Consider the following 24,382-nt stretch of genomic DNA (forward strand, 5'->3'; position numbering starts at 1 on the left):
AGAAGACACCTGATAAGATGTGACAAGACTAAATTAAATGAGAAAAGATGAGACTAGATTTGAGATTAAGCAAAAATAGAAGAGAAGAAATTACAAGTGATATGAGTTGAGACAAGACACAGCAAAGTGAAACAAAAGACAAGAGATGAGGTGAGACAAGATTAAACAAAATGAGAAAAGACAAGAATACTTAGAGAAAGAGAAAAGAAAGGGGAAGGAAGAAGGGGTGAAGAGAAGAGACAAAATGAGAAGAGTTGAGATGAGGCAAGATCAAATGAATTAAGAAGTGAGATGAGATTTGATTAAACAAGAACAGAAGATAAATAGATGAGAGTGAGACCAGATGAGATGACACAAAAATGAAACTAAAATCATTAGAGAAAAAAGAGAAAAAAAAGAGAAAAAAAAACGAAGAGAAGAGACGAGACCAGGCAAGACCAGATGTGAGTAGAGTTAGTACTGCTAGCCATCTGAGTTCAGCAGCTTGTTTCCTATCATTCTTTTTTTGTTTGAAAAGCATTTTACTCTCTCAACCCTCCACCCGTGTCCAGTTCTCTTGGCTGCACACCAGCTGGACTATTACAGGAGCAGAAAACTCCAGAACGGGGTGACCTGTGACCTTTAAAAGTGTGCAGTGTAGCTTTGTGACATAACAATGATAGGGCCACCCTGGAGTCACCATGTGACTTGTTTCTTTGCCTATAGTTGCGTGTGATGTAAAGAGGCAATACATTAGTCAATGAACACACGCGTCCTCGTGATAAATGAGAAGCTCTAGCACCAGCGGCTGTATGTCCTGACGGAGGCTCTCTACGTCTCTGGTTTCTCTCACTTCACGTGACTGGCCAATATCCTGACAGTCGGAAACCTGGAAGCATCTGGGCAAGTCTGTCCAACCAATCAGAAGAAAGGCAGCTCTCCAAAACCACTGCACAAATGCGTGCTAGGAAATTACTCAGAAATATTTTTATATAGATTGGCTGTGAAACATTTCAGATCAAATTGAAAGTTGAGAATGGATTTGATGATGGGAAATGGGATAAAATGATAGCAAGAGCATATGTCAGAGTCATATATATTTATGAAGACTATGATCTGATTATCGCCTTAAGTCTGGTCAACTTTGCAGCTTATTCTGGGAAAGAATCGGCCGCTTGGGGTGAAACTGACATATAACAGACTAACTACTGTGTTTATTAGGGCTGGAAAAAAATATAGATTTCTCTATTTTAATCAATTCTCATTTTGAAGAACTGATATCGATTCTTAAAACCCAAGAATCAAACTTTACATCGTACACCCATCCAATAAATCTCAATCATCTTTGTGCTTTCTGATATGAAAAAGTCTCAGCTTTCAAATTCTGTCAATTTTATTACAAAATTCAAATAATAGCATTTTGTTAAATATATTCACTATATTACATATTCATTGTATTTAAACTGTTCTTCAATATTAAATACATGTTTGAATAAATCTTCATGTTTTTATGGCAGCCACCATTAAAAATGTTTATATATATATATATAAAAAAAAGAGTTGAAACATAATTATGTCATTTAAATTGTATTATTATAACATTATTATTATAAAAACTCCCTTATGTGTAATTTAAATGCAAGTAGTCTACAAATCAGTTAATTTAAATTTTTTATATTATAGTGATGTACCAACTGGGGTTCCCTGTATAGTTTACAGCATTAGTATTATATTTTATCTTTAGGCCCCAATGAATAGATTTAGAATCGATATCGAATTGAATCGCAAGCTTGTGAATCAAATTATAATTGAATCGTGAAATTTGTGTCAATGCCCAGTCCTAATGTTTATACACGTGGCTTAATGGGCAGGTTTATCTGAAATAGTTGATACCATAATAACGTTGTGATTGTGAAATTCGAAGAATATGAAGATTTTGTGTGTGTTTTTTTTTTGGTGTCATTGGCAGGAGCAAGTGTTTCAAATCTCTTCCCGAACAGAATCAGGGAAAGGGAGGTGCTCCTTCAACCCACAAGTCAACACCGTCTCGGTCATGCTCAGTGAGTGCTGGCGTCTTTTGTGTCTTTATCCACAGGTGCCATTTTGTCTTGCACACTTACTCAAATTCATTTTCTCTATGATCTCTTTGTTCATGACCCCATAGTGGCACCAAACACCCACATTTTGTGGGTGTCTGCTGCCCTTCCGATGTGACAACTTTGGGTCGCTCAGTGGCGCCCCCTTAATCCTTTGATCTGTAATTGGCTAGTTGGTGTTAGGTTGCTGTTGACACAGCTCTTGGGCTACATTACACACACACACACACACACACACACGGTCATTAGAACAGCAATATAAACACACCAGTGTTATTTTAGTATAATTGATATAGTATTATTTTGAATTTTTTTAATATATATATTGAAATTTTATGTCAGTTTTCATTTTACACCTAAATATCTCACAATATTTCCAGTTGACGTGAAAAGCTGTCTCGCGATATCAGCATGATGGAGTTGAGTTTGTGGCAAAACCTTTTACAATGCTTGCATTATATTGTTCTATCTTTTACTGTATTTGATCATTCATTACAAGATCATTCATGACATTCATTACAAGACGATTTGTTAAAACATTTCAAAATGCACCTGCATTGTTTTGCATTTTGTGTCTGTCAGTCGAGTAAAAGACTATTTTTCCAGTCATATATTTCGTCACTGAAGATTTCTTCAAATTAGTGTTAAAATATTGTCTTGTCTTTTTCCTGTGAACTCAACATTGTGTCGTCACACCTCTACATAGTATTTATTTATTCATTTTTATTTGATTTAGTTATTTTAGTTCATCAAGTTAAACTAACATCAAGTTTTATAGTTTTAATTACTAACCCTGAAACAAATCTCTCCATTTAACTGCATGTGCCACATATACTCTCCTACGAAATCACACACGCACGCCTAAATATAATATGCTATTGGTTATCGTTGAGTCATCTGTATATGAGAGAAAGTTTTAAGTGGTTATTCCATTAAGTAGAACAGTTCCTAACCGTCTAGACGGCATCAAAGACTGACGGTCCTTGACATGACAGCCTACAGCTTTCTCTGTCTGACGTCTGTCTGCAAATTTCCATCATGCACTTGGCCCCTAGTTGTGCAAGTCAACCACGGGACCAAGCAAGATGGAGTGATGACGTGATAAGAGTAGTGGATTGATGAAAGGAATGAGAGCTTTGGGGAATGGAGATTTGAGCAGGTCATTAGTAGAGCACACCGCAGAGAAATGTACAGCCACAATAAATCCCTATGTCTCATATTCAGCAGAAAGATCTGTTCAGCCAGTAGCAGAAACCACAGTTATATGCAGTAGGTTTACAAAATAACAAGGCTGTCAAAGTTAAGGTGTTAACGCGTGCAATCAAATGTTTATGTTTTATATATATATACACTGTATACTGTATATATATATATATATATATTAGGGCTGTCAGTTAAACGCGTTATTAACGGCGTTAACGCAAACCTATTTTAACGGCGTCAATTTTTTTAGCGCGCGATTAACGCGTTTGGCCTAGCAAACGCTGTAGTTTTTTTCACATGCTTTTGCAACAGGACGCGGCGCTGTGCTATGAAACCTATTCATTTCAATGGCTTGCGCCGCGCGAGGACGTTTTGTTGCTTCGTCGACCAAAGCGCAAGTGGATCTACCTTGACCGGAAACACACACTTGTTTGGGCTTGCGAGCCGGCCAAATAGTTGGTTAACGTTACGTTTTGAGTGGATGACGAGCGCGAGACGCCGAAATGGATGCCAATAAGATTCTGAATGGAAAGTTTACTTTTAAAAAGTTGCCAAATGGTTCCATTGACAAGACCAAAGTGATCTGTGTTTTGTCATTGTGAACTGAGCTATCATCATCGCAGCGCGTCCAGTCTGAAATACCACTTGTTGATGGCCAAGCACACACACACACAGCTGATGCGAATTCTCCGCCCCCTCGTCAATATCAGGACCTCGTCGGTATTTCTTTCACCCTTTTATTGATGGACAGTGTTACATTGTGTGAAAGATTATTTGCTCCAAGTGAGAATGTTAGTGTGAATTTGAACACAGTATATGCCAATGTTGTTTTCAATAAAAAAAACATTTGCACAAAGCAAGCCGATCCACTTTTCCATGTTGATAAGAGCATTAAAATGAGAAAAAATAATGGGACAAAAAGAAATCAAGAGACATTTAGAATAGATAAAAATTTGCGATTAATCGCGAGTTAACTATGACATTAATACGATTAATCGCGATTAAATATTTTTATCGTTTGACAGCACTAATATATATATATATATATTAGTGCTGTCAAATCGATTAATCAGTTTAATCGCATCTAACATAAAAGTTTTTGTTTAAATAATTTATGTGTATATATATTATTATATGTAAACACACACATTTATGTATGCATATATATATATATATACTTATATACACACAGACATATGCACACACACATATATTATATATATATATATATTTATAATAATTCTGTATATTTACAAATTTTTGTCTAAAACTTTTATGTTAGATGTGATTAATTGCTGTTAATCGATTTGACAGCAGCACTAATTATATATATAAGTTTTTTTTTATATCAATATTTCATTTATTTCATTTGACATCACAACTGTTCCAGTCTGTCCTGTGTGATTTTGTGTGTGAACACGAAAACATCTTTAAACATGTAATATTAAGTCCATACAGTGCGGGGAAAATTGTATTATTGAATTATTTACACATTTACATTTTTTTACATTTAGTCATTTAGCTGACGCTTTTATCCAAAGCAACTTACAATTGCTATATGTCAGAGGTCGCACGCCTCTGGAGCAACTAGGGGTAAAGTGTCTTGCTCAGGGACACACTGGTGTCTCACAGTGGATTCGAACCCGGGTCTCTCACACCAAAGGCATGTGTCTTATCCACTGCGCCATCACCACCCACCATTATAATTTTTTTATTTAAGTGTCATCCACAATTATTCTTAAGAGGAACTGAATATATTAAAATTAAAAGGACAATCACTATTCTTTTGAGAAGAAATAGAATCCAAAAATCTTAAACTACTACGTTTTCCCAAACGAAAATCTTTCACTGAACATGAAAAATTGGTATAAAGCAACTGTGGGACACGTTTGTGTTTGTGTCTATGGTTAGATCAGGAGCTGTTTTCTGGCATGTACATCGACTTCATGGGGACAGACGCGGCCATTTTCAGGAGCCTGACCACAAGAAACGCAGTGAGGACAGACCAACATAACTCCAAATGGCTGAGCGGTATACAAACCCTACATGTTATTTCATCCATCTACATTATTATGCCTGTTCAATCAGGAAATTGCTCATAAGGTTTACTTGAAACTACAAATAATTATATATGTGTAGCTGGCATCAAATTACATGTTCACGTTCCATGGCATTTCAGTAAAATAATACACAAATCACACAGCAAAAAGTGTCTTTGCCCACATCAAAGGAAAAGGCTGAAGACAGGACAGTCTGTTTACAATGAGTCCACCAGGAAAGTGAAAACATATTGTACATGCATAATGGTTTTCTCACTATAAGGGGTCACATTATCTTTTGTGTGATACTATCCAAATATACACAATGAAGCACATATTTGGTCAGGTATCTCAGTTCGCCAACAGCTATATTAAATTTCACATAAACTCAGGCATTAGCACCATTCAGAGATGTTTGATTTTTTTGGAGAGAAATGAGAGGGTACAATAATCGTATTTCTCTTTTGTGGTTTATGTAGAGCGAATTGAGTGTTTAAGCTGTAGTTATGCTTCTATTTTGACTAGAGCCAGTGTTCATTGATGCCCACTTGATTCCTGACGGCTCAGACCCAAACGACGCCAAACTCTACTTTTTCCTGCGTGAGAGACTGACAGACAGTAGTGGAAACACTAAGAACATCCACACTATGGTGGCTCGAGTGTGCCCTGTAAGTCTCTGTGTGTTTGAGCATCTTGTCAGTTTGTTACAGTTTGCAAGTTACGCAATGATGTACAGGGAGGTCAGTTTTATAAAAGGAATTTAGATTTTTTATTTCAAGGTGCAATCAGAATTTTGAAAAAATATATTAATATCATTAACTCTATAATATATACATGTATTACTATAATTTATTTTATGTTATTGTAAATTCTATTTAGAATGACACTGGTGGTCAGCGCAGTCTGGTGAACAAGTGGACAACGTTTCTGAAGGCTCGGATGGTGTGTTCGGTACTAGAGGAAGACGGTACCGAGACCCACTTTGATGAGCTTGGTGAGACTACAAACACACACACGTTGGATTTCCATGTTTTATGTGGCCTTTCTAAAGACATTTATACTGTACAAACTGTTTATTCTCTATCCTACCCCCAAACCTAACCCTCACAGAAAACTTTCTGCATTTTTACATTTTTAAAAAACATGTGTGACTTATAAGCCGTTTTCCTCATGGGGACCAAAAAATGACCCCACAAAAATCAAACGTTTCTGGTATTACTATTTTTGTGGGGAAATTCTGTCCCCACAACATAGGGAATACCTGAACCAGACACACACAAGTTGTGTTTTCATGTTTTATGGGGACTTTCCATAGACATAATCTTTTTATACTGTACAAACTGAATATTCTCTCCCCTTACACTAACCCTACCTGTAAACCTTCCCGACCCGTCACAAAAAACTTTCTGCATTTTTACATTTTCAAAAAACATCACTTAGTATGATTTATTAGCTGTTTTCCCTCATGGGAACCAGGACATGGACTGCAGATATTGCATCTAATGTAGGGTTTACCAAGTCTCTCTCTCACACACACACACACACACGCACGCACATTAACTGGTGTGCAAAAAACATTACTGGTGTGCATCTTGAGACAAAACAATGGCAATGATATATTTTAAGATATGCCAGTGCAAATTTCACATTCTAGTTAAACAGCTTCCTATAATAATTGGTCATTAACCATAAAACAGTTGTTTGTCAGTATTACCATTCAAAAATAGCCCTAGGTCGTTTGTAAAGCTTTTCACCTCATTAAAATCCTTTTACGATCATAAAACACTCAGCACAAATAGTTTACACTGGATGTTTAAAGCCCATGATGGATTTACACTTTCACCTGTTTTATTCTTGTTAGGCTGCACTAGAACCGTGTAACAATGTTGTGGGACAGATGTTCAGCCGTTGAGTGAGTGCTTGTCTCTTTTCTTCCAGAGAATGTGTTTTTATTGGAGACGGACCACCCAAAGGGCCTCCTCATCTTTGGAGTCTTCACCTCTACAAGGTAAAGCCAATAGCAATATTGAGCTTGCCACTAATATGTGTATATATGCATGCACATGTTTTTGTGTGTGTATTTGCCAAAGATAGGTCAGGCGGGGTTGAAGCTGAGGGGATGACGGGGTTTCTGGGAACATGTGATCACACCTAAGGGTGGTGAAGGGAGCGAAAGGTCACTTCTTTACAAACATGCATCTAATGTTAGTTCAGGGGGTCATCCAATAGCTTTTTACTGTGATGAATTTAACATTATAATGAGGAGGTCTCGCTGAATGATTTAAATGGGACAGAAAGAGGGAGAGACAAGTGTGATGTCACTCAGCCAGTTTAAATAAATAAATATATCATACCTTTAATATAGTACATACAATATAATAACATTTATTTGATAATATATGATATTTTTTCACTCTATTCTATTATTTGTAAGTGTTTGTATATATTCTAAATACTATATTCTGCAATATAATTCAAAAATAGAAAAAAGAATGTCCTTATTAAAGGTCAATAGTGCCCATGAAAATCCATTCTAGGGGGAAATTAAAAAAAAGCCATCTAGCATAACACCGATCATTTCATTTTTTAATTCTGTATGAGACATATGAGGTACAGCAGAGTTTGAGATACTGTTGCGATCTCTTCTGAAGATCTAGAGAAGTAACAAATGAGATTACTGAGGGTTTTTTTCTTCTTAAGAGAAAGATCTGAGAGGCCAATGGAGCAAAAGTCTCCATTGGTTATCTCATTGTTTAGGAGAAAACAGTTCATTTCAGGTCAGATATGAAATCTCATTTGTGATATTTCCTATGGGTCATTTCATTACATTTGTTCCAGTGGGTTTCTATGTTTACTTGTGTCAGCAGTTGCATGTTTGTACGCGAGCAGTGGTTGAATGTGAGGTGAGATTTCGGTCAAGGTTTCCGAATTGTGGCTCAATCTCCAACCACATTCAGCCGGTGTGGTTTTCCTAATGAGGGCAATCCAGACAGCAACGGCTTCTTTGTCCATATGCCCTGCTCCGTTATTTATCATTATATGTCGTCTCTTTCACTTTGTTTTGCGTTCAAACAAAGAATCTCTGTCTTGCTGTCTGATCAAAATGTACGATGTCCAGCCAAACCACACTTCATCCCAGAGTGTAACCAAAGTGCTGTTCCCTTTCCTTTATGCAGCATTTCTCTCTCTCTGCAGACTAAGTCTCAAGTGTAACCATGTTACATCATCCTTTTCCATCCAAACAGTCAGAAAGGATGTGCAAGAACGTCTTTTACTGTCCGACTTCCTTCCATGTTAAATATGTGTGTTTTGTGTTATTCCCTCCAGTTCTGTATTCAGAGGTTCTGCCGTCTGTGTTTACAACATGGCCGACATCCTGACGGTCTTCAACGGACCGTTTGCGCACAGGGAAGGGCCCAACTTCCAGTGGGTGGCTTTCCAGGGCCGGATCCCTTACCCACGACCGGGAACTGTGAGTCACACGCATTAATGTCCTGCCTTGGTACAGTCACTCGGTTTATAACATCATTAAACAGAGTCAAAGTTTGTGTTTTACACAGTTTAGATTAAAAGGCAAATCATTATGGGTGAGAAATAATAATAATAATCAACATCTTATTTTCAGTTGAGTTTATACAGTTTAGTTAAAAAGGCAAATAATTATGGGTAAAAAAAAATATCAATATCTTGTTTTCAGTTAAGTTTTATATATGTATATATATATTAGTGCTGTCAAATCGATTAATTGTGATTAAAAGCATCTAACAAAAGTCTTTGTTCATATAAAATGTAAGTGTATATATAGTATGTTATATATTAGGGCTGCAATGTATAGTTTTAGCATCGCAATGTGAGCATGATTAATTCTTTCAAATAGAGCTATTCAAGTCATCTGGTGAAATTGTTTTCATATCGCAATATGTATTGCAGAAAAACAAAATTGCGCAATGTCATTTTTTCCAATATCGTGCAGCCCTATTGTATATAGGTTATATAGACATATGTCTATGTCCACTATAATGTTAAAGGAACACAAACACCCACCCCCACTTAAAACCTTAAATTAATAGTACTTTGGAATTTTATAACATTACGTGCATGTAGACGAAGACTCGCTCACATTAGTTTGAGTCTGTTTGATGAAAAGACCCAATTAAAGTGACAGCTTCACTGAATAAAGCAGTTTTAAGCTTCAGCATGATCACCTAATCTTCTCATGTTTATCCTTTCCCTGTCAGTGTCCTGGTGGCGCATTCACCCCTCACATCCAGAGTACTAAAGAGTTTCCAGATGATGTGGTGACGTTCGCGAGGAATCACCCTATCATGTTTAACCCCATTTACCCGGTCGGCAGGAAACCTCTGGTGGTGCGGACGCATGCCGATTACAAATACACCTCTATAGCCGTGGACCAGGTCACCGCTGCAGACGGACACTACCAGGTTCTATTCCTGGGCACAGGTAAAGCCCCACACCACCACACATCTCAAGACAAATTAATGACCATGCTAGAACAATCACCTACTCAGAATTAAAACCACCAGATGAATTTTTTTTAGAATGCGTCACAATTTTTTTCTACAGCCACCTCAGATCATGTAGTGTTGCCACTAATGACTAATTTTCTAACGACTAATCTTTCGACTAATTTTTCGATTAGTCGACTAATCTAAACGACTAATTTAAAAAAATCAAGTGTTTATTTCGTTGTGTCCATTTTATTTTGAACTCAACTGAAGGGCCAAAACATAAAATGTCACCTGTTCAAAAACATTATGTATTAACAATCTAAGCATTAAGTATCTGCATTTCCATTAGGCTATTCCATATTAGTCAGAGTCCTAATCTAATTCTCTAATAACAAACATGTATGTATTACTTAAATTAGCTCTTTGTTCTGCCTTAAAAAATGTACAGTAAGCTAATAATGATTAATTTATGTACATTTCTGAAAAGCATAACTGATAACATCACTCTGAATAGTAAAGTAGATGCAATGCATTTTCTGTGAAAAGCGCTATACAAATAAATTGGAATTGAATTGAAAGAGTCTGGACTAGCCCACTATGAGTCGCGCTGAAAGCAGGCAGGCACGCAGTTATGTAGCTCGCGTTTACACTTGCGTGCATGGCGGGCCCGTGCGTGAATGTGAAAGCAACCGACTCGGGAGCGCTTGTTCAGGAAGTTAAGTAACCTGCCCATGCGTTTTAGCTGATTATGATGCATTTAGTTAAATAAAACACATGTAAGGGATGATAGTGTTGATGATTTACCTTGGAGTCTGCAGTGTATTCGCGCATTGCGCGTGCAATCAGGGCAACACATTTGGAAATCCACTGTCTCCTCAAAAGAGTCCGTTTGAAAAACACAATATATTGACCCGCGTTCTGTTTTCTATCATGCGCCGTGCACGTTTGCGATGGCATAAGATGCACGCAAACTCAACAGGGTTCGGTAGAATTGAGTGTGAAACCAGACCAACGCTGCGGGGGGCGCCGGGAACAATCGCGCTCGCGCTCGGACTCGGACCGCAGCAAACGAGCCCACTGTGAAAGCTCCGTCACCTGCCTCCGCAATTTTTCATATCAAAGCAGTGAAGGCGGGCGGGAACGTGAAGGAAAATGATAGCAGATAATCCAGCAGGGCGCGCACGGCGCACAGACTGGTGTGTGGAGGTGAATTACAGTGAGCCGTTTGTGACGGGAGACCAAAAATAAATAGCGGTCAATAGTAAAACGACACGTCGACTAAAAAAATTGCCGTCGACTAATTTGCATGGTCGATTGCGTCGACTAAGTCGACTAATCGCGGCAGCACTAATCATATGTTCGTGGAAGGAACTAGCACACTTAACTTTTCCCAACTAAAATGACAAAGACAGAAAAGTTGTCTTTTACTGACTGATGTTTTACTTGAAATGATTTGTCTGTATTTACTATACTTTAAAATTATACTGTACTTTAATAAATTATGAAATAAGCACACATTCGAAATGTTGAAATTAACATTAACAAAGATTAATAAATGCTGTAGAAGTGCAGTTCTTTATTAGTTCATGTTAACTATGTAGTCCAATGAACCCTTATTGTAGAGTGTTACTGTTACCACAAAAACATTACATAAGACATTTCTCATATCTTGAACTTTAGAGGCATTTTAACTGCATTTTAATAAGCTTCATCACGCAGTCAGTCCTTGCCCTGCATCATGTTCATAACTAAACTGTACGCAATGTAAGATGACGTACAGGTCTGGGCCGGGGTCGGAGTGCATTAAAGGCGTTAATATTTTTAATGCATTATTTTTTCCATAATTAGTCAAACCAAATAAACCTGTAGCACACATACATACATGCTCATGTGGGTGATGCAGGTTTGAATCTGGCCTACAACATTTCATCATCCCATTCTCCCTATATATTCCCATACTATAAATGTAAAGCATTTGCTCTCAACCAGGGAGCCAGGATGGTTGTGAAGATAACTCACTATGGCCTCAGCAAACTTATAGGGGTTTGGCTTTTCTATTAACTAGTGTTTCCATTTATTTCCAGTTTCTGTTTATAAAAATAAAGATTAAATTACAATTCAATTTAGTTAAAACATTGTTCAGGCATGAATGTGTGTACCACTAACTACCACCAGGGGGCAACAAGTCTACACAAACCTTAAAACCTAATCATTTAACCATAAACATATTATTTGCTATCCATTCAATATTAAGTGGAGGATATTAAGAGTCCTGCTGTGTCACAGGACCAATACATAATATTACCTTTTGGGATGGGTATGCAAGAATGAAAGAGAGTGTGAATGTGTGTTTATCTGAGAACAGAATCAGAGACACGACAGCAGACAGGCTCTGCGGTTACTAGGGAACGGGGATAGGGACATTTGGAGAGACTTCAAAATCACAGCTGTTTGTATTTGCCTATCAAAATTCCTGATGGGAAGCCAGGAGCGTTGTGCGGAGCGGCCTGGCTGCTCCTTGGCATTGTTTCGTCTTGAAATGTTGGCCATTTAAAATGGGAATTTCCAGAGTTTGAGCTAAATTCCTCATCAACCCTCTCTCTGAACGTCTTCAGCGAAATATACACACCTATGATGATCTCACAGAATTAATGTCATTAGCAGCTAGTGACAGCAAACTCATCTCTTAAAACATTTCTACAGCTGAAGAGATCCAATAAATAATTTCCACCAGACAGATGGCAAAAACCCTTTACATTGAAGGAGGGCCACGGGCCATATTTAGAGACTAGAGAGTGGCCTCTTTTGACTTGAACCAGTTCACCTAGAAACCACCCAGAACACTTTGGCAAACTAGTAACATTTTCTTCTGAAGTCTAGAATGCAGATCTGTTTCTCAGAACAGATGCTCAACAACAACATCAAAAACCAACCAGATACACGCAAAAGCTTTCAAAGAGAAAATATGTGAACAATGGAGAGTTCATACGCAGTTCAGACTAAATTCCAGAGGTTGTTTTTGCTTCCCTGACTGTCCAATACTCTTCTGATGTTCTGATATTCCACTCACAGATAAAGGCACGGTACAGAAGGTTGTGGTTCTGCCGTCAAACGGCTCTCTGGATGAGGATCTAATCCTGGAGGAGCTGGAAGTGTTTAAGGTCTGAGTTCTCGCCACACGTCACACATCAAAGTATCTAGAGGGCAGACTGCATGAGCAGAGCTGGCAGTGCCACAAAGCGTTTATTTGAACTCAATGTTGGTCTAAGCGAAGGCACATTTTTATCGGGAACAGAGGCTGGGCTTGAGGTGAGGAAAAGGTTGCATTGTGAGGTTTCTTATGATCTGCTTTGACGGCTTGAAATCGTCAAAATAGGTTTAGGCATCATGATCATCAATTTATGGACCATGAAATGCCACACACGTAGCTCAGTTGATTGTTTAATTTGGCATCTCAACACACGCTCCCATATTTGCACTTGCACATACAAACTCAACGCTGTGATGTTCGTTATTGGATCAATTACAAATAGGCACAGGATGTCCTTTAATGATAAGCAAACGATTTTTAAAAGTCTAGTTTAAACACACATATGAACAGTTCTTAGAAATGTCATTAATGATGCAATGTAACAGAAATAGGGACAGATCTTTTCTTCCGTATTGTGACATACATTCGAGCAAAACGGTTATCGGAAAAAAAAGAGAGTAGGGCGGGTACTGTTGATTGGATGGCGCAGATCTGAATACAAGCTTGCAGTCGATTGTAAGAAACGGGCGGAGTTTAAGCAGACTAAAAGATAGAAGTCTGGCATATGTCACTGGAAAAATTATGATATTTAAATTAAAACTTATTCTTATTTAATAAAAATCCATGAATGAGTTCACATTAAGATCAATAAGATGCATTTAGAAAAATGTATTCAGAAGGAGGCGCGCGGTAATGCAATGCCATTTGCTAACTGCCACAACAGGACACAAGAGCCAGGCCAAAACAAGAGCTGTGTGCCAATTCAAAGGACTCAGACTCGAACTGGGGAGGTCGAACTGAGCATTGCTAAATGTGACTGTATAGCCAGCTGCCGTTGATGAGTGACAGTAACGTTTTTTACTAGACTTTTTTAAAAGTTATTTTAAACTTTCTACTATATTTTAAACTATAATAGTTATTTTAAACTTTATTTGAAATAAAACAGGGTTTTACAAACTGTCTAAATATGCTCACCACGGTCCATTTCTGTAGGCTATATAATAAAGAGTAAAAACTATATATAATCGCATCTTAGTAAAATATGTCAACATTGGAACCACTTTAAAGTTTTTATTTAGAATTTTTACACTTGTATCATTAGATATTTGAGTAATTTGAAACCCAAAAGTTACATTTAAAAGTGTAATTCATCAATTTCTCTCAAAAAATCCTGTCGCTCAATGAATTCTTGGGTCGGCAAGGCCACGAAGGGTCCATCTGTTGTAGGGATGCAAATTATCAATGAATTCATTAATCGTTAGTTGATTGACCTTATTGATCGATTAACTGATAAGCGGCTATTTTCCTGAGAATGTAAATTTCTCACGGTATCAATAGTGTCTTTAACATAAAAAGCAAAATATTGCTAATATACTGAATAAAAATGCATGTTATATTGCTCAATTGATGTTTTATTGTAACAGTTGGGATACGGTACAGATAATGCCATTTATGTAGTTTAACAAAATAAATTATGCACAGAAAATTAAAATACATAAAAAATTATTGTGCACTGGTTTACCTGTTGCATGTGAAACATTAAGCAACATAAAATACATTTTAAATAAAAATCTATATGGGTAGGCTTAGCCTACACTATATTAAGCAACATATAATAATCTAAACTACTTGTATGAAAAACTTGAAACATTAGCAGCAGCACTTATAATCCCCCTTGGTCTGAGAAAGGTAAAAGTAAAATTACTAGACCTGGAAACTTCAAATATAGAACTGAACACAACTTAAATCATCCCTGAGGAAGGTGACAGTAGAATTAGAGGGCAGAGTTTCCCATACGTTCATTTATTTGTGGCGGCCCGACACAATATCAACGCTGATCGCCACACATTGATTTTCGATATATATTTTTTTACTAAGCCTATTTAAAATCGTATTTGATTGCAGAGCGCCGTAGCGCATTCGCGCAGCACTACCTCTCGCGCTGTCACTCACCCGTACCTCTCGCGCTCTCATGGAACACAAATCTGTCCAACACAGCGCTGTTAATGTTTGAGACCCAGCTTTAAAAAAAGTTATTAGCCAGCATGTTAGAATACAGCTGGATTTTTGAGGTTAGCACGCTGTATATAGCTGGTAGTCCACTCCGTTTTGACCGCCTCATGTTTGGTTTCTTTTTTGCCGCCTCAAGTTTGTGTCGGGTCTCTCGCGTGAGAATCTCGTGTCACGTTCGCAATGTTCAATTAGCCAACAATTAATTTAATTTAATCGAGTAAATTCTTGTCGACAATTAATCGATAATCGATTAACCGTTTACATCCCTAATCTGTTGTATCCGTCATTTCACGGGAAATGAAGGACGCATTTGGAGGCCGCACTTGAAGGAGTCTACGAATTGGGACAGCCTTCGTCGTGCCGCAGTGACACAATCGGCCTTTTAATGCGCCCTTCGAAGGATGCAGCCTCTGAATTGGGAGGGCGTTTCTAAATACCAAGTACGTAAAGTTCAGAATTGCGTCCTTGGTAGTTTGGACTTGCCAAGTTCGACTCGGGAGTACAAACTCGAGGATGCAAGTTCGGTGATTCTGCAAATGGTACAGCAGCGGTCATTATAATGTCACTCACCTCGCCTCGCTACTCTGGTTATCTCAGTATGTTTACAATAAAACTAAATATGTACACCACCCTGCCTCTTTTTGTTTTCATTTAAAAAATCTTACATTTATTAATAACCACACAAATGTGGTTCAGGCAACGCGTACATTGATATATTTTTTTTTTTTAATATAAAACACAACCCTGCCTTTTTTCATTTTAAAAATATGTAACATTAATAAGTGGTTCAGGGAATATGTTCATATGTACTCTGATTATTTTCACTGTATGAACATGTATAATAAAATGAAATGACACAACCCTGTCTCTTTTTGTTAAATGATCAATATCCAATATAAAAGTATAAGTATATAAAATATAAGAAGAAGCTATAAGAAATAAAGACAAGCAAACAATTCATTCAAACGTACAAAGTACAACTACGTCAGAGGGGATTAATTGCCGCTAGGTGGAACAAACTGTAATCTGCACTACTGTCTGTTCAAAATAAAAAAATAAAAACCTCAATGCTAGGTTTCTTTTTAAGGAAGAAGAATTTGAGCCTTTAAATGCATCTTTTTTTCCATCTCTTATGAGCTCAGGAGAGTTACATCTTGACATTTTTGTCCACAAATTTTTTTAGAAATTTAAACATGTATATAGATACATTCATAGGAATAGGTATTGTATGCATAAATTGTATTTTCAATGTGTGTTGTTTTTAATAAATGAATATCCTGACAAAAAATCTTCTAAATTCAATGACACTATTCCTTTTCTGATTTTCAGAAGCAGTCTCCTATCACCAACCTAAGAATCTCTTCTAAAAAGGTAACTTTAATTAGTAGCTCTTCTATCTAGCTGGATTTTCTGACTAAGTGCTACATATAGTAAGTGGGGGTGGCAATAAATTGTGGCGGGGGAAATGGTTGCTTTAATTCCGGGTAATTATGGTGTCACCAGTCTTGTGGGTTAAATGAACAGCTTTTGTGATATGTGGCTTGTTTGCGTTACAGCAACAGCTGTATGTTAGCTCTGACCACGGAGTGTCCCAGGTGTCTTTGCACCGCTGCGACGCATACGGCTCTGCCTGTGCAGACTGCTGTTTAGCGCGGGACCCGTACTGCGCCTGGGATGGCCTCAGCTGTTCTCGATTCTACCTCACTGGCAAGAGGTACACAGTCACACATGACACATACGACACACACACACTAACACTCATGGGGGCGCAAATTGCAGCAGCAGTGGAGCAGAAATAAATGTTGAGGACAGTTTTGGTTTCATTTAGTTGTAATGCAGACACACAGTCTGGGCTGACGATTATTTGTGGGATTCGAACAAAACCCTAACCCAACATATTAAAATTAATTTAGACACTATTATATTTTAAAGAGTTCTGGCTTAAGATTTTTCCCTGACAGACGATAAAACATTTAAAAAAACGAAAAACCTGAGACATATCGAGGGACTAGAGATCGACAATAGAGAGATTTGAGGGGGGGTATTTTTGACTTGGGCCGGTAAGTGAACACCTTGTACCACCCTAGCACATAGCAACACAGTAAAAACACTCATGACACTTTGGCAACTGTGTGGCAACACTTCAGAAACCATCCAGTCTTTGGCATTCGGACCCCACACATACAGCCGGTCAATCAAACAGAACAGCCCACATATTGCATATTCACGAGTATTTACATTGTGGATTGTTTCAGAATGGGACATGTTAAAAACTAATCTGATACTTTAGCCAAACAGTTTCTCTTGAAGTCAGATGTGTTGAGTTAGGAAAATATTGATGGAAGGAACACCCATCAAAACATCCTTCCCGAAGTAATGAAGTGGAAAAGACAGACATTTCACTCCACTGCACTTGTGACAGCTGAATCATGTTAATTGTGAGAAATTAAGCTAAAATGTATTTGACTTTCATGACAAGTAGTGTTTTTTAAAGTGAAACGTGTGCAAACATTCAGACAGAGATGTTGATATAAAGTGAGAGAATGTAAGAGTGAAAGGAAAGAATGCATATATAAAATATGTTGGATTAATCCTGTGTAAATGTTATTCCAGGAGAAGCAGAAGGCAGGATATTATGCATGGGAATCCACTGACTCAGTGCAGAGGGTTCAATCTGAAAGGTAATAACTACCTGTATGTCAACACTTGGGCTAAGCAAACAATGTCACAAAGTTATGTGCTGAGATGAGAATTTAGATTCTCAGTAAGCAGTTTCATGACTGACAGACAGTTAATAAAAAAAAAAAAAAAGTTTATTTAAAAGTAATTAGCTATGTTTCCATCGAAAGGTGCACATTTATTTTATGCGCAAAACCGTAATGTCGCATAAAACATTTGCCAATAAAGCGCTGTTTCCATCGCATGTGTTCAGGAGAACAAAATTGTTACTTCCTGGGTAATTGGTGCAAAATATCTGTAATAAAAATGGAGGGTACTGCAATCGGGGAAGTGGCTCTTCTATCTTCGATCATAAATTGCGTCTCAGAGCTAGAAGACGAAACGCAATAAACACTGAAGTTATCTTACGTTCGGATACCTGGTGTTTGTGAACGCAATTGTGTGAGACGCTTCTGTTAACTTTTGCTGTAAAACGTTACTCCCTTTTTGCCCCTAGCAATCTAATTGGGAACGTAACAGAGCCAGAGGTCATTATACCAAATCATTCTGATGACTTTAGCAAAGACATTTCAGTATAACTAAAACAACATTTGAGATGCTGTGCAATGAAACTGATCTGCTGGTTAGTCCAGTTATCCAATCACATCCACTGCCGAGGCAGTCACGTGCCTTTTTTTTTGCGCATCGAGGGACATGCGCATGTCTTCTTGGATAAAAAATTATCCGCCTCAATTGAGCGCATACGTTTATTATGTACATTTTTGGAATTTATGCGCATATTGGCGTTTCTATCAAGCTTTTTTTATACGATATCCCAAAATTCGCATAGAAATAGATGGATTGAAACATGGCTATTGTGAGTTTGTTTCATGTAATTGCAACTTTTTCCTGAAAATGTGACTACCGGTATATGACTACAGAATATTATATATTCTCTATATTTCAAAATTGTGACAATTTCTGTTGAATGCAACTTTATTTGGTTAAACTTGTAATAACTAGTTGAAAACTCATGAAACTTCAACATCATCTTGCAGTGGTTTTAACAGTTGGGACTTGGGGTGCTGTCATATTAACAAAATTTATCTGGCAAAATGTATCTATTTTATTATCAATAGTGTTTCGGTTAGTCAATGCGGTGAATCTGTGGCCAACCTGTTGCGAAATCTGCTTGTGGAAATTTCCACTCGAACGCACAATTCCAGATTGCGTGGATTTTGCAGAACCTGTTACAGAAAATTTGCAGAACAATGTTAAAATTGTACTACACAAATGTATGTTCAGATTGGCAGTGATTGTGCCATATTGTGCTGCATTTTTGCTTCTGAATGAGAGTACGAATTGCTTATTGCTAGAAACTAAATCTCGTCTGGTTAGGACACACAATTAAACATTTAGCAAGAGCATCTAGAGGTGAATCAATCTAGTGACTAAGTATTTTGCTCATCAACAACACAGCCACAAATGGATCCATTTTGGCGTTATGAATGTTGCCATAGAAACTAATCATTTCGAACTGCTCAGAGTACAATCTCCAAGTTGTCATCTTGTAATTATGCTAATTCAAACGTGAACGCAGCCAATGCTAATGCTAACGTGCTCATGCAACAAAGTCATTTTGTGATGTGTTGAGGTATATTCCAATACTAGCATGTCCAATACTATTGCTTCCAAAACTAACTGTTACATGTACATACTACATGTCATTTCCCAATGAAGTGCATACTTTCAGTGCTTATCTTGTGCAAATTCCTCACACATTTCTCTCTCTTCTTCCACCACCCTTGTTTCCTTCTTTCTCTCTCTGTTTGTCTCAGTCTCTCTGTCCTTGTGAAAGAATCTGTCATGGGACCAGATTCAGAACACCTGCTAATTTGAATACAATTGGCACTGATGCTGTCAGTGATCCAGATGACTCAGTTCAACACTTGGATGCATCAGAATTATTAAATATCAGTCTTAACGAAGAGTGAAAGCGTTATCCCAGCTGTGTGCACAAAACAAAAGTAGCATAATGTCAACACAGATGTTGAATGTATGATATCATTGGCCAGTGTACAGGGTCACTTATCCAGTTATACGCTAATCTGGCCCACTACTCAGAGCATATTTCACTGCATCCTAAGTGAACTCAGACCCCATTATGATCTGCAGATGTTAGCGTGTCTGCTGAATAACAGCAGGTCAATTAGTATATTCACTAAGTGTGTGAGAGAATTGGCTAACACTTGATGTCTGGTTTCAGCCTACAGGAATGCAGTGGAGATGACTCAGTATGGAGTCAAAAACAACACCACCTTCTTGGAGTGTCAGCCCAAATCTCCTCAGGCCTCGGTTAAATGGCTCATCCAGAGAGACAACGATCGCAGGAAAGAGGTCAGACAACCCTGTCCAACATTATCCTCAACAGGCGACATACAGTACACAGCTCCAGTGCTTTCAATGAAATATCATCATGTGTTTGTAATCATCCAACAGCCCCATTAGACTGACTGACTCCTAAACTTTAAATGCTTCCTTTGTGCTTGGAGAATAAGAAAATAAAAGGACGCACAGGGATGTTCAAAACATATTTTTCTAACAAACACATCTGACTTACAATAAAGAATGAAGAATAGGGACACACACAAAACAATTTACATTGGGGTGGTTCAGGATTTTGGACATCGGACCTCATTTCCAAGTTAGCCTGGGTGTTATTTATCGGTGGAGACAGTTTTCAAAAATTGTCATCCAGTCCTTCCAGTTGCATAGTTCGCCGGTGCTAGGCTAGCGCGAGTCAACGGTATCTGCTAGCCTGCCATTAAAAACAGTTTTACCCACTCCACAGTACACCAAAAGCAAATAAATTATAACGCCAGACTATCGATGTAAATGTCTGTTGTATAAATATTGTAATATATTTATATTTTATATAATTGTTTTATATAAAATATACATAACTATATAATATATATGAATATAATATAATTTTATTATAAAATAAATTATTGTTATTTATATTAAATAGTTAAAATGTATTATTAAAGCTCCAGTCGGCAAGTCTGGCAGATTGAGTGGATTCAGGAAAATTTTGAATGTTTACAACTCTCATGCCCCTCCCCCACTATCAACGGATACCCTCCCATCCAGTTCATGCTCGTCAGTGCGTGCATGTGCACCAGATTTTCAGTGAACGCCAGGGCTCTCAAGTGTCACGCATTGAGCGTGACAGTCACTCATTTCGGTCTTTTGTCACGCTCTCCTGCCACACATTGTTTTTCTCACGCTGAAAAACTATTTGAAATATATTTAATATGCCGCAGCGCCCAAAACTCTGGCCGCGCCGCTCTCACTGTGGAACCGGCATGAATCAAGCGTGTTTCCTCTGGTGTTGTTCGTCGAGCTACACAATAGCCAATCAGAAAATAGCACTATTGTATCTGGGTAAGATTTAACGCAACAACCAATGACAAAAATGTATCCAACCCCCCGTCGGCTGGGTGTCACTCTTACCTGTCTTCAAAACTTGAGAGCCCTGGAACGCGCCCGTCTCATCAGCATCCATCAACACCATGGAGTATTTGGAGGTATCCTGTCCTGGCTAATCTACCGATAGATTGCAATTGCTAACGTCATTTATACTCTAAATGAGCGTACTTGATTTTCCGCCATCACTCTTCGTTACTGCGCGAACTTCCGCGAACTTCAGGCGTGTGCATGTGATTGTAACGTGCGCGAGGGGTGGCGTGTGCCCGATCTGTGATTGACAGTCAGATCTCACACCCCCCTGCGCTGATTGGACATGATGAACCGGGAGCTGTGGATTTTTGCTAAACAAATAACACGCTCCAGGTGTGTAACGTACGGACAGAGGCGGTCGGATCCATGTGCAGCACTTTATTTAAACTTAAAACCAAGCAGACATAAACTCAAGCAGACAGTTCAAAAAGGGGCAATGAGGAAACTCGTGGTCAAAACAGGCTTAGGTCGAGGCAGGCAGCACAGGTTCAAACAGTCCAGGTAACAGGCAAAGATCAGGAGTCCAGGGAAACACGGAATACTAAAACAAGGAATAATGCTCAGAGATGCACGCTTACAGTGTAACAAGACTTCGCAAAGGACGAAGGAGAAACACAGGTTTAAATCAGGAGCTCAATCACCAATAATGAAACACAGCTGAACATAATAAAACATAATGAGTCCATGGGGAAAACATAAAACAAAGTGAGAGTGCCCTCCAGAGGCTCTCGAGGGCACTACAACTGCTGATCGTCACAAGGTGGAGTTAGAAGCTCGGGTTTTTTTCTAAAACCACTTTATTTATGTTGTTCTGTCAGATTATAGTGTCGATTTCACTGAATATGATCAAAAAAATGTTGCCGACGGCAGCTTTAACTAAATTATTGCATAAAATAATTCAAACATTATTATAATATTTTAATATAATATCAATTTAATTATATTATAACAGTATTATTTTAAAATAAATTCATTATATGACGACATTATTTTAAGTTATTAGAAATTATGCTATTATAATATGGTGAACAAATTAATATTAACTGTGAATGTATATAACTCATAAAAAAAAAAATTTTATATAAATAAATTATATTATTAATGTTTTATATAAATGTATATAAAATGTATTAAATAATTAAATAAACATTAATATTTTAATATAATATTACTTTTTTAATTATATTACTATAATAGCATTCTTTTCAATATACTCATTATACATTATTCTAAAAGTATTAATTAAAGAAAAAAAGTACAATGACTGTTTTCAGGACCATTTAACCTTTTTGAATCATGTCCATGATTTGTTGTTTACGATTCCAATGAAGTAAAAAATTATATATATATATATATATATATATATATATATATATATATATATAAAGTCAAAAATGACAGAAAAACGCCAGAGGGTTAAGCATGTATAAGCAAAATAGTATATAAGCAGATATTTTATACATTTTGAGAATCAATGTATTATGTTTTTATTCTTTTTTTAAAGTACTTTAGTATTTGCTAAGCATTTAAAAACCATGCGTTACCAGTAATTCTTTTCTTTGTGTGCAGGTGAAGCTGAGCGATCGTGTGGTGTCCACCAATCACGGTTTGCTCATCCGTTCGGTGCATTCTTCAGACCAGGGCCTGTACTACTGTCTGGCAACAGAGAATGGCTTCAAGCGCACTCTGGCTAAGATCCGTCTCCAGGTTCTGAGCGAGGCTCTGGTCAGCGCCCTGAGCAATAAACAGCAGTCACCCTGGAGCTGGGCAGCCGCACTGCACCCTAAAGCCCTGGTGTCGGCCTTCAGCCCGGCTGAGACGCTGGCCATGCACCAATACTGCAAGGAACGCAAGCAGATGCAGAGTCTGCAGAACATACAGAGCCCCATGAGAGGCGATCTGGGCAAACTCAAACCCCTGCTGGACCACAGGAAGAGCAGGAACCGCCGGAACCACTTACTAGAGGAATAGAGGTGGAACATAGTGGAAGGAGATGGATGTAGAGATGATGAAAAGGAATAAAGACATGCATCAGGAGAGAACGCGCGTGGAAAATAGAGGAGGAGAATGTTGGAGAAGACTCCTCCGATATGAACCTTAACTGTTTTTTTTTCTTCAAGCTCAAAGCATCTCAGGTGCTTCCTGTACAGCAGAGGAACGGCCAGAGCAGAAGACTATGAGAAATCCTCAGACACACACACATGCTAATCTGTGTTTCATGCTACATAATGCAAGATGCCATATGTCATACAGTAGTGCAGAACAAACCAGAAAGTAACGCAAAGTCATTTAAGACCCAGCAAAATGGTTTGACAAGCACATTTTGTTCTTGTGTTGATGTATTTTCTTTTGATACGGGAAGTCGGGGTGGAACATATCTAACGGCTCATCCTTTTTAATAGCCAATAGTCTTTAGTTTACGTCACAGCAATGAACCGTTATTTGCTTTTTGCTAATGCTAGCCAAAGGCAGGGGGTACCAACTACAGGGACATTCTCATTCTAAAGAGCATTTGATTGGACAAAATGTAGCATATGCTCCTGAGTTCAAGATGAGTCATTAATATCTTTGGTTTATTTACCTGAAGAGAAAGACTGTAAATTTTAAATGTGCATATGTGTTAAAGGTTTATGTTGTCAAATTTCAGGAGTACAGTAGCTTTAGCATTAGTCTCAAAGCTAACAGACATGGACTAAAACGAAAAAGAAAAAAAATCAGTTTTGTTTTCCAGTACTACATATCGAATAACATTTTTATCAGATATGGATCATGAGAGTATGTTGTGTAAACTAGCACTAGCATTAGTCTCTAAGCCAACAGAAACTGACTAAAAGCCACAACATTTCGATTCGGATTGCTAGGTACATATATTTGCTAAAAGTTGTCAACATTTGGAAGCACATAAACATTAGCTTCAAAGCTAAATAAATGGATTAGAAGCATCAGAATTTCATGAGAATATTAAAGCAGTTTTGACTTTTAGAGAAACACTAACATTAGCATTAGCCTCAACGCTAACAGAAATTGACCTTAGGTCACACAATTTCTTGGTACATCTTCTTGGCACTTTCTCAAGTACTTACTCATCTCAAGTAAAGTATAAAAGCTTGTTTTCTAACAAATTAATTGTTTATTGTGACTGAATGGATCATG

The 24,382-nt window shown here is 37.7% G+C and overlaps 1 protein-coding gene across 1 annotated transcript in view; it reads left to right on the plus strand.

The window, feature by feature from the left end:
• The window catches only part of sema3c (sema domain, immunoglobulin domain (Ig), short basic domain, secreted, (semaphorin) 3C), a 60,100-nt gene extending 35,929 nt beyond the window's left edge, over nucleotides 1-24,171 (plus strand). Inside the window, exons 6-18 of the mRNA XM_056247490.1 lie at nucleotides 1,949-2,039; nucleotides 5,190-5,309; nucleotides 5,843-5,985; nucleotides 6,197-6,311; nucleotides 7,256-7,325; nucleotides 8,645-8,789; nucleotides 9,556-9,778; nucleotides 12,859-12,947; nucleotides 16,379-16,420; nucleotides 16,606-16,763; nucleotides 17,663-17,730; nucleotides 19,974-20,104; nucleotides 22,799-24,171. Coding sequence (XP_056103465.1) covers nucleotides 1,949-2,039; nucleotides 5,190-5,309; nucleotides 5,843-5,985; nucleotides 6,197-6,311; nucleotides 7,256-7,325; nucleotides 8,645-8,789; nucleotides 9,556-9,778; nucleotides 12,859-12,947; nucleotides 16,379-16,420; nucleotides 16,606-16,763; nucleotides 17,663-17,730; nucleotides 19,974-20,104; nucleotides 22,799-23,200 — 1,797 coding nt within the window. The 3' untranslated portion in view covers nucleotides 23,201-24,171. The remainder of the gene's footprint in view (nucleotides 1-1,948; nucleotides 2,040-5,189; nucleotides 5,310-5,842; nucleotides 5,986-6,196; nucleotides 6,312-7,255; nucleotides 7,326-8,644; nucleotides 8,790-9,555; nucleotides 9,779-12,858; nucleotides 12,948-16,378; nucleotides 16,421-16,605; nucleotides 16,764-17,662; nucleotides 17,731-19,973; nucleotides 20,105-22,798) is intronic.
• Nucleotides 24,172-24,382: the final 211 nt, after the last annotated feature.

Source organism: Rhinichthys klamathensis, unplaced genomic scaffold, assembly GCF_029890125.1.
Source record: "Rhinichthys klamathensis goyatoka isolate OS25496 unplaced genomic scaffold, OSU_Roscu_1.1 h1tg000048l_1, whole genome shotgun sequence".
Taxonomy (NCBI): Eukaryota; Metazoa; Chordata; class Actinopteri; order Cypriniformes; family Leuciscidae; genus Rhinichthys; species Rhinichthys klamathensis.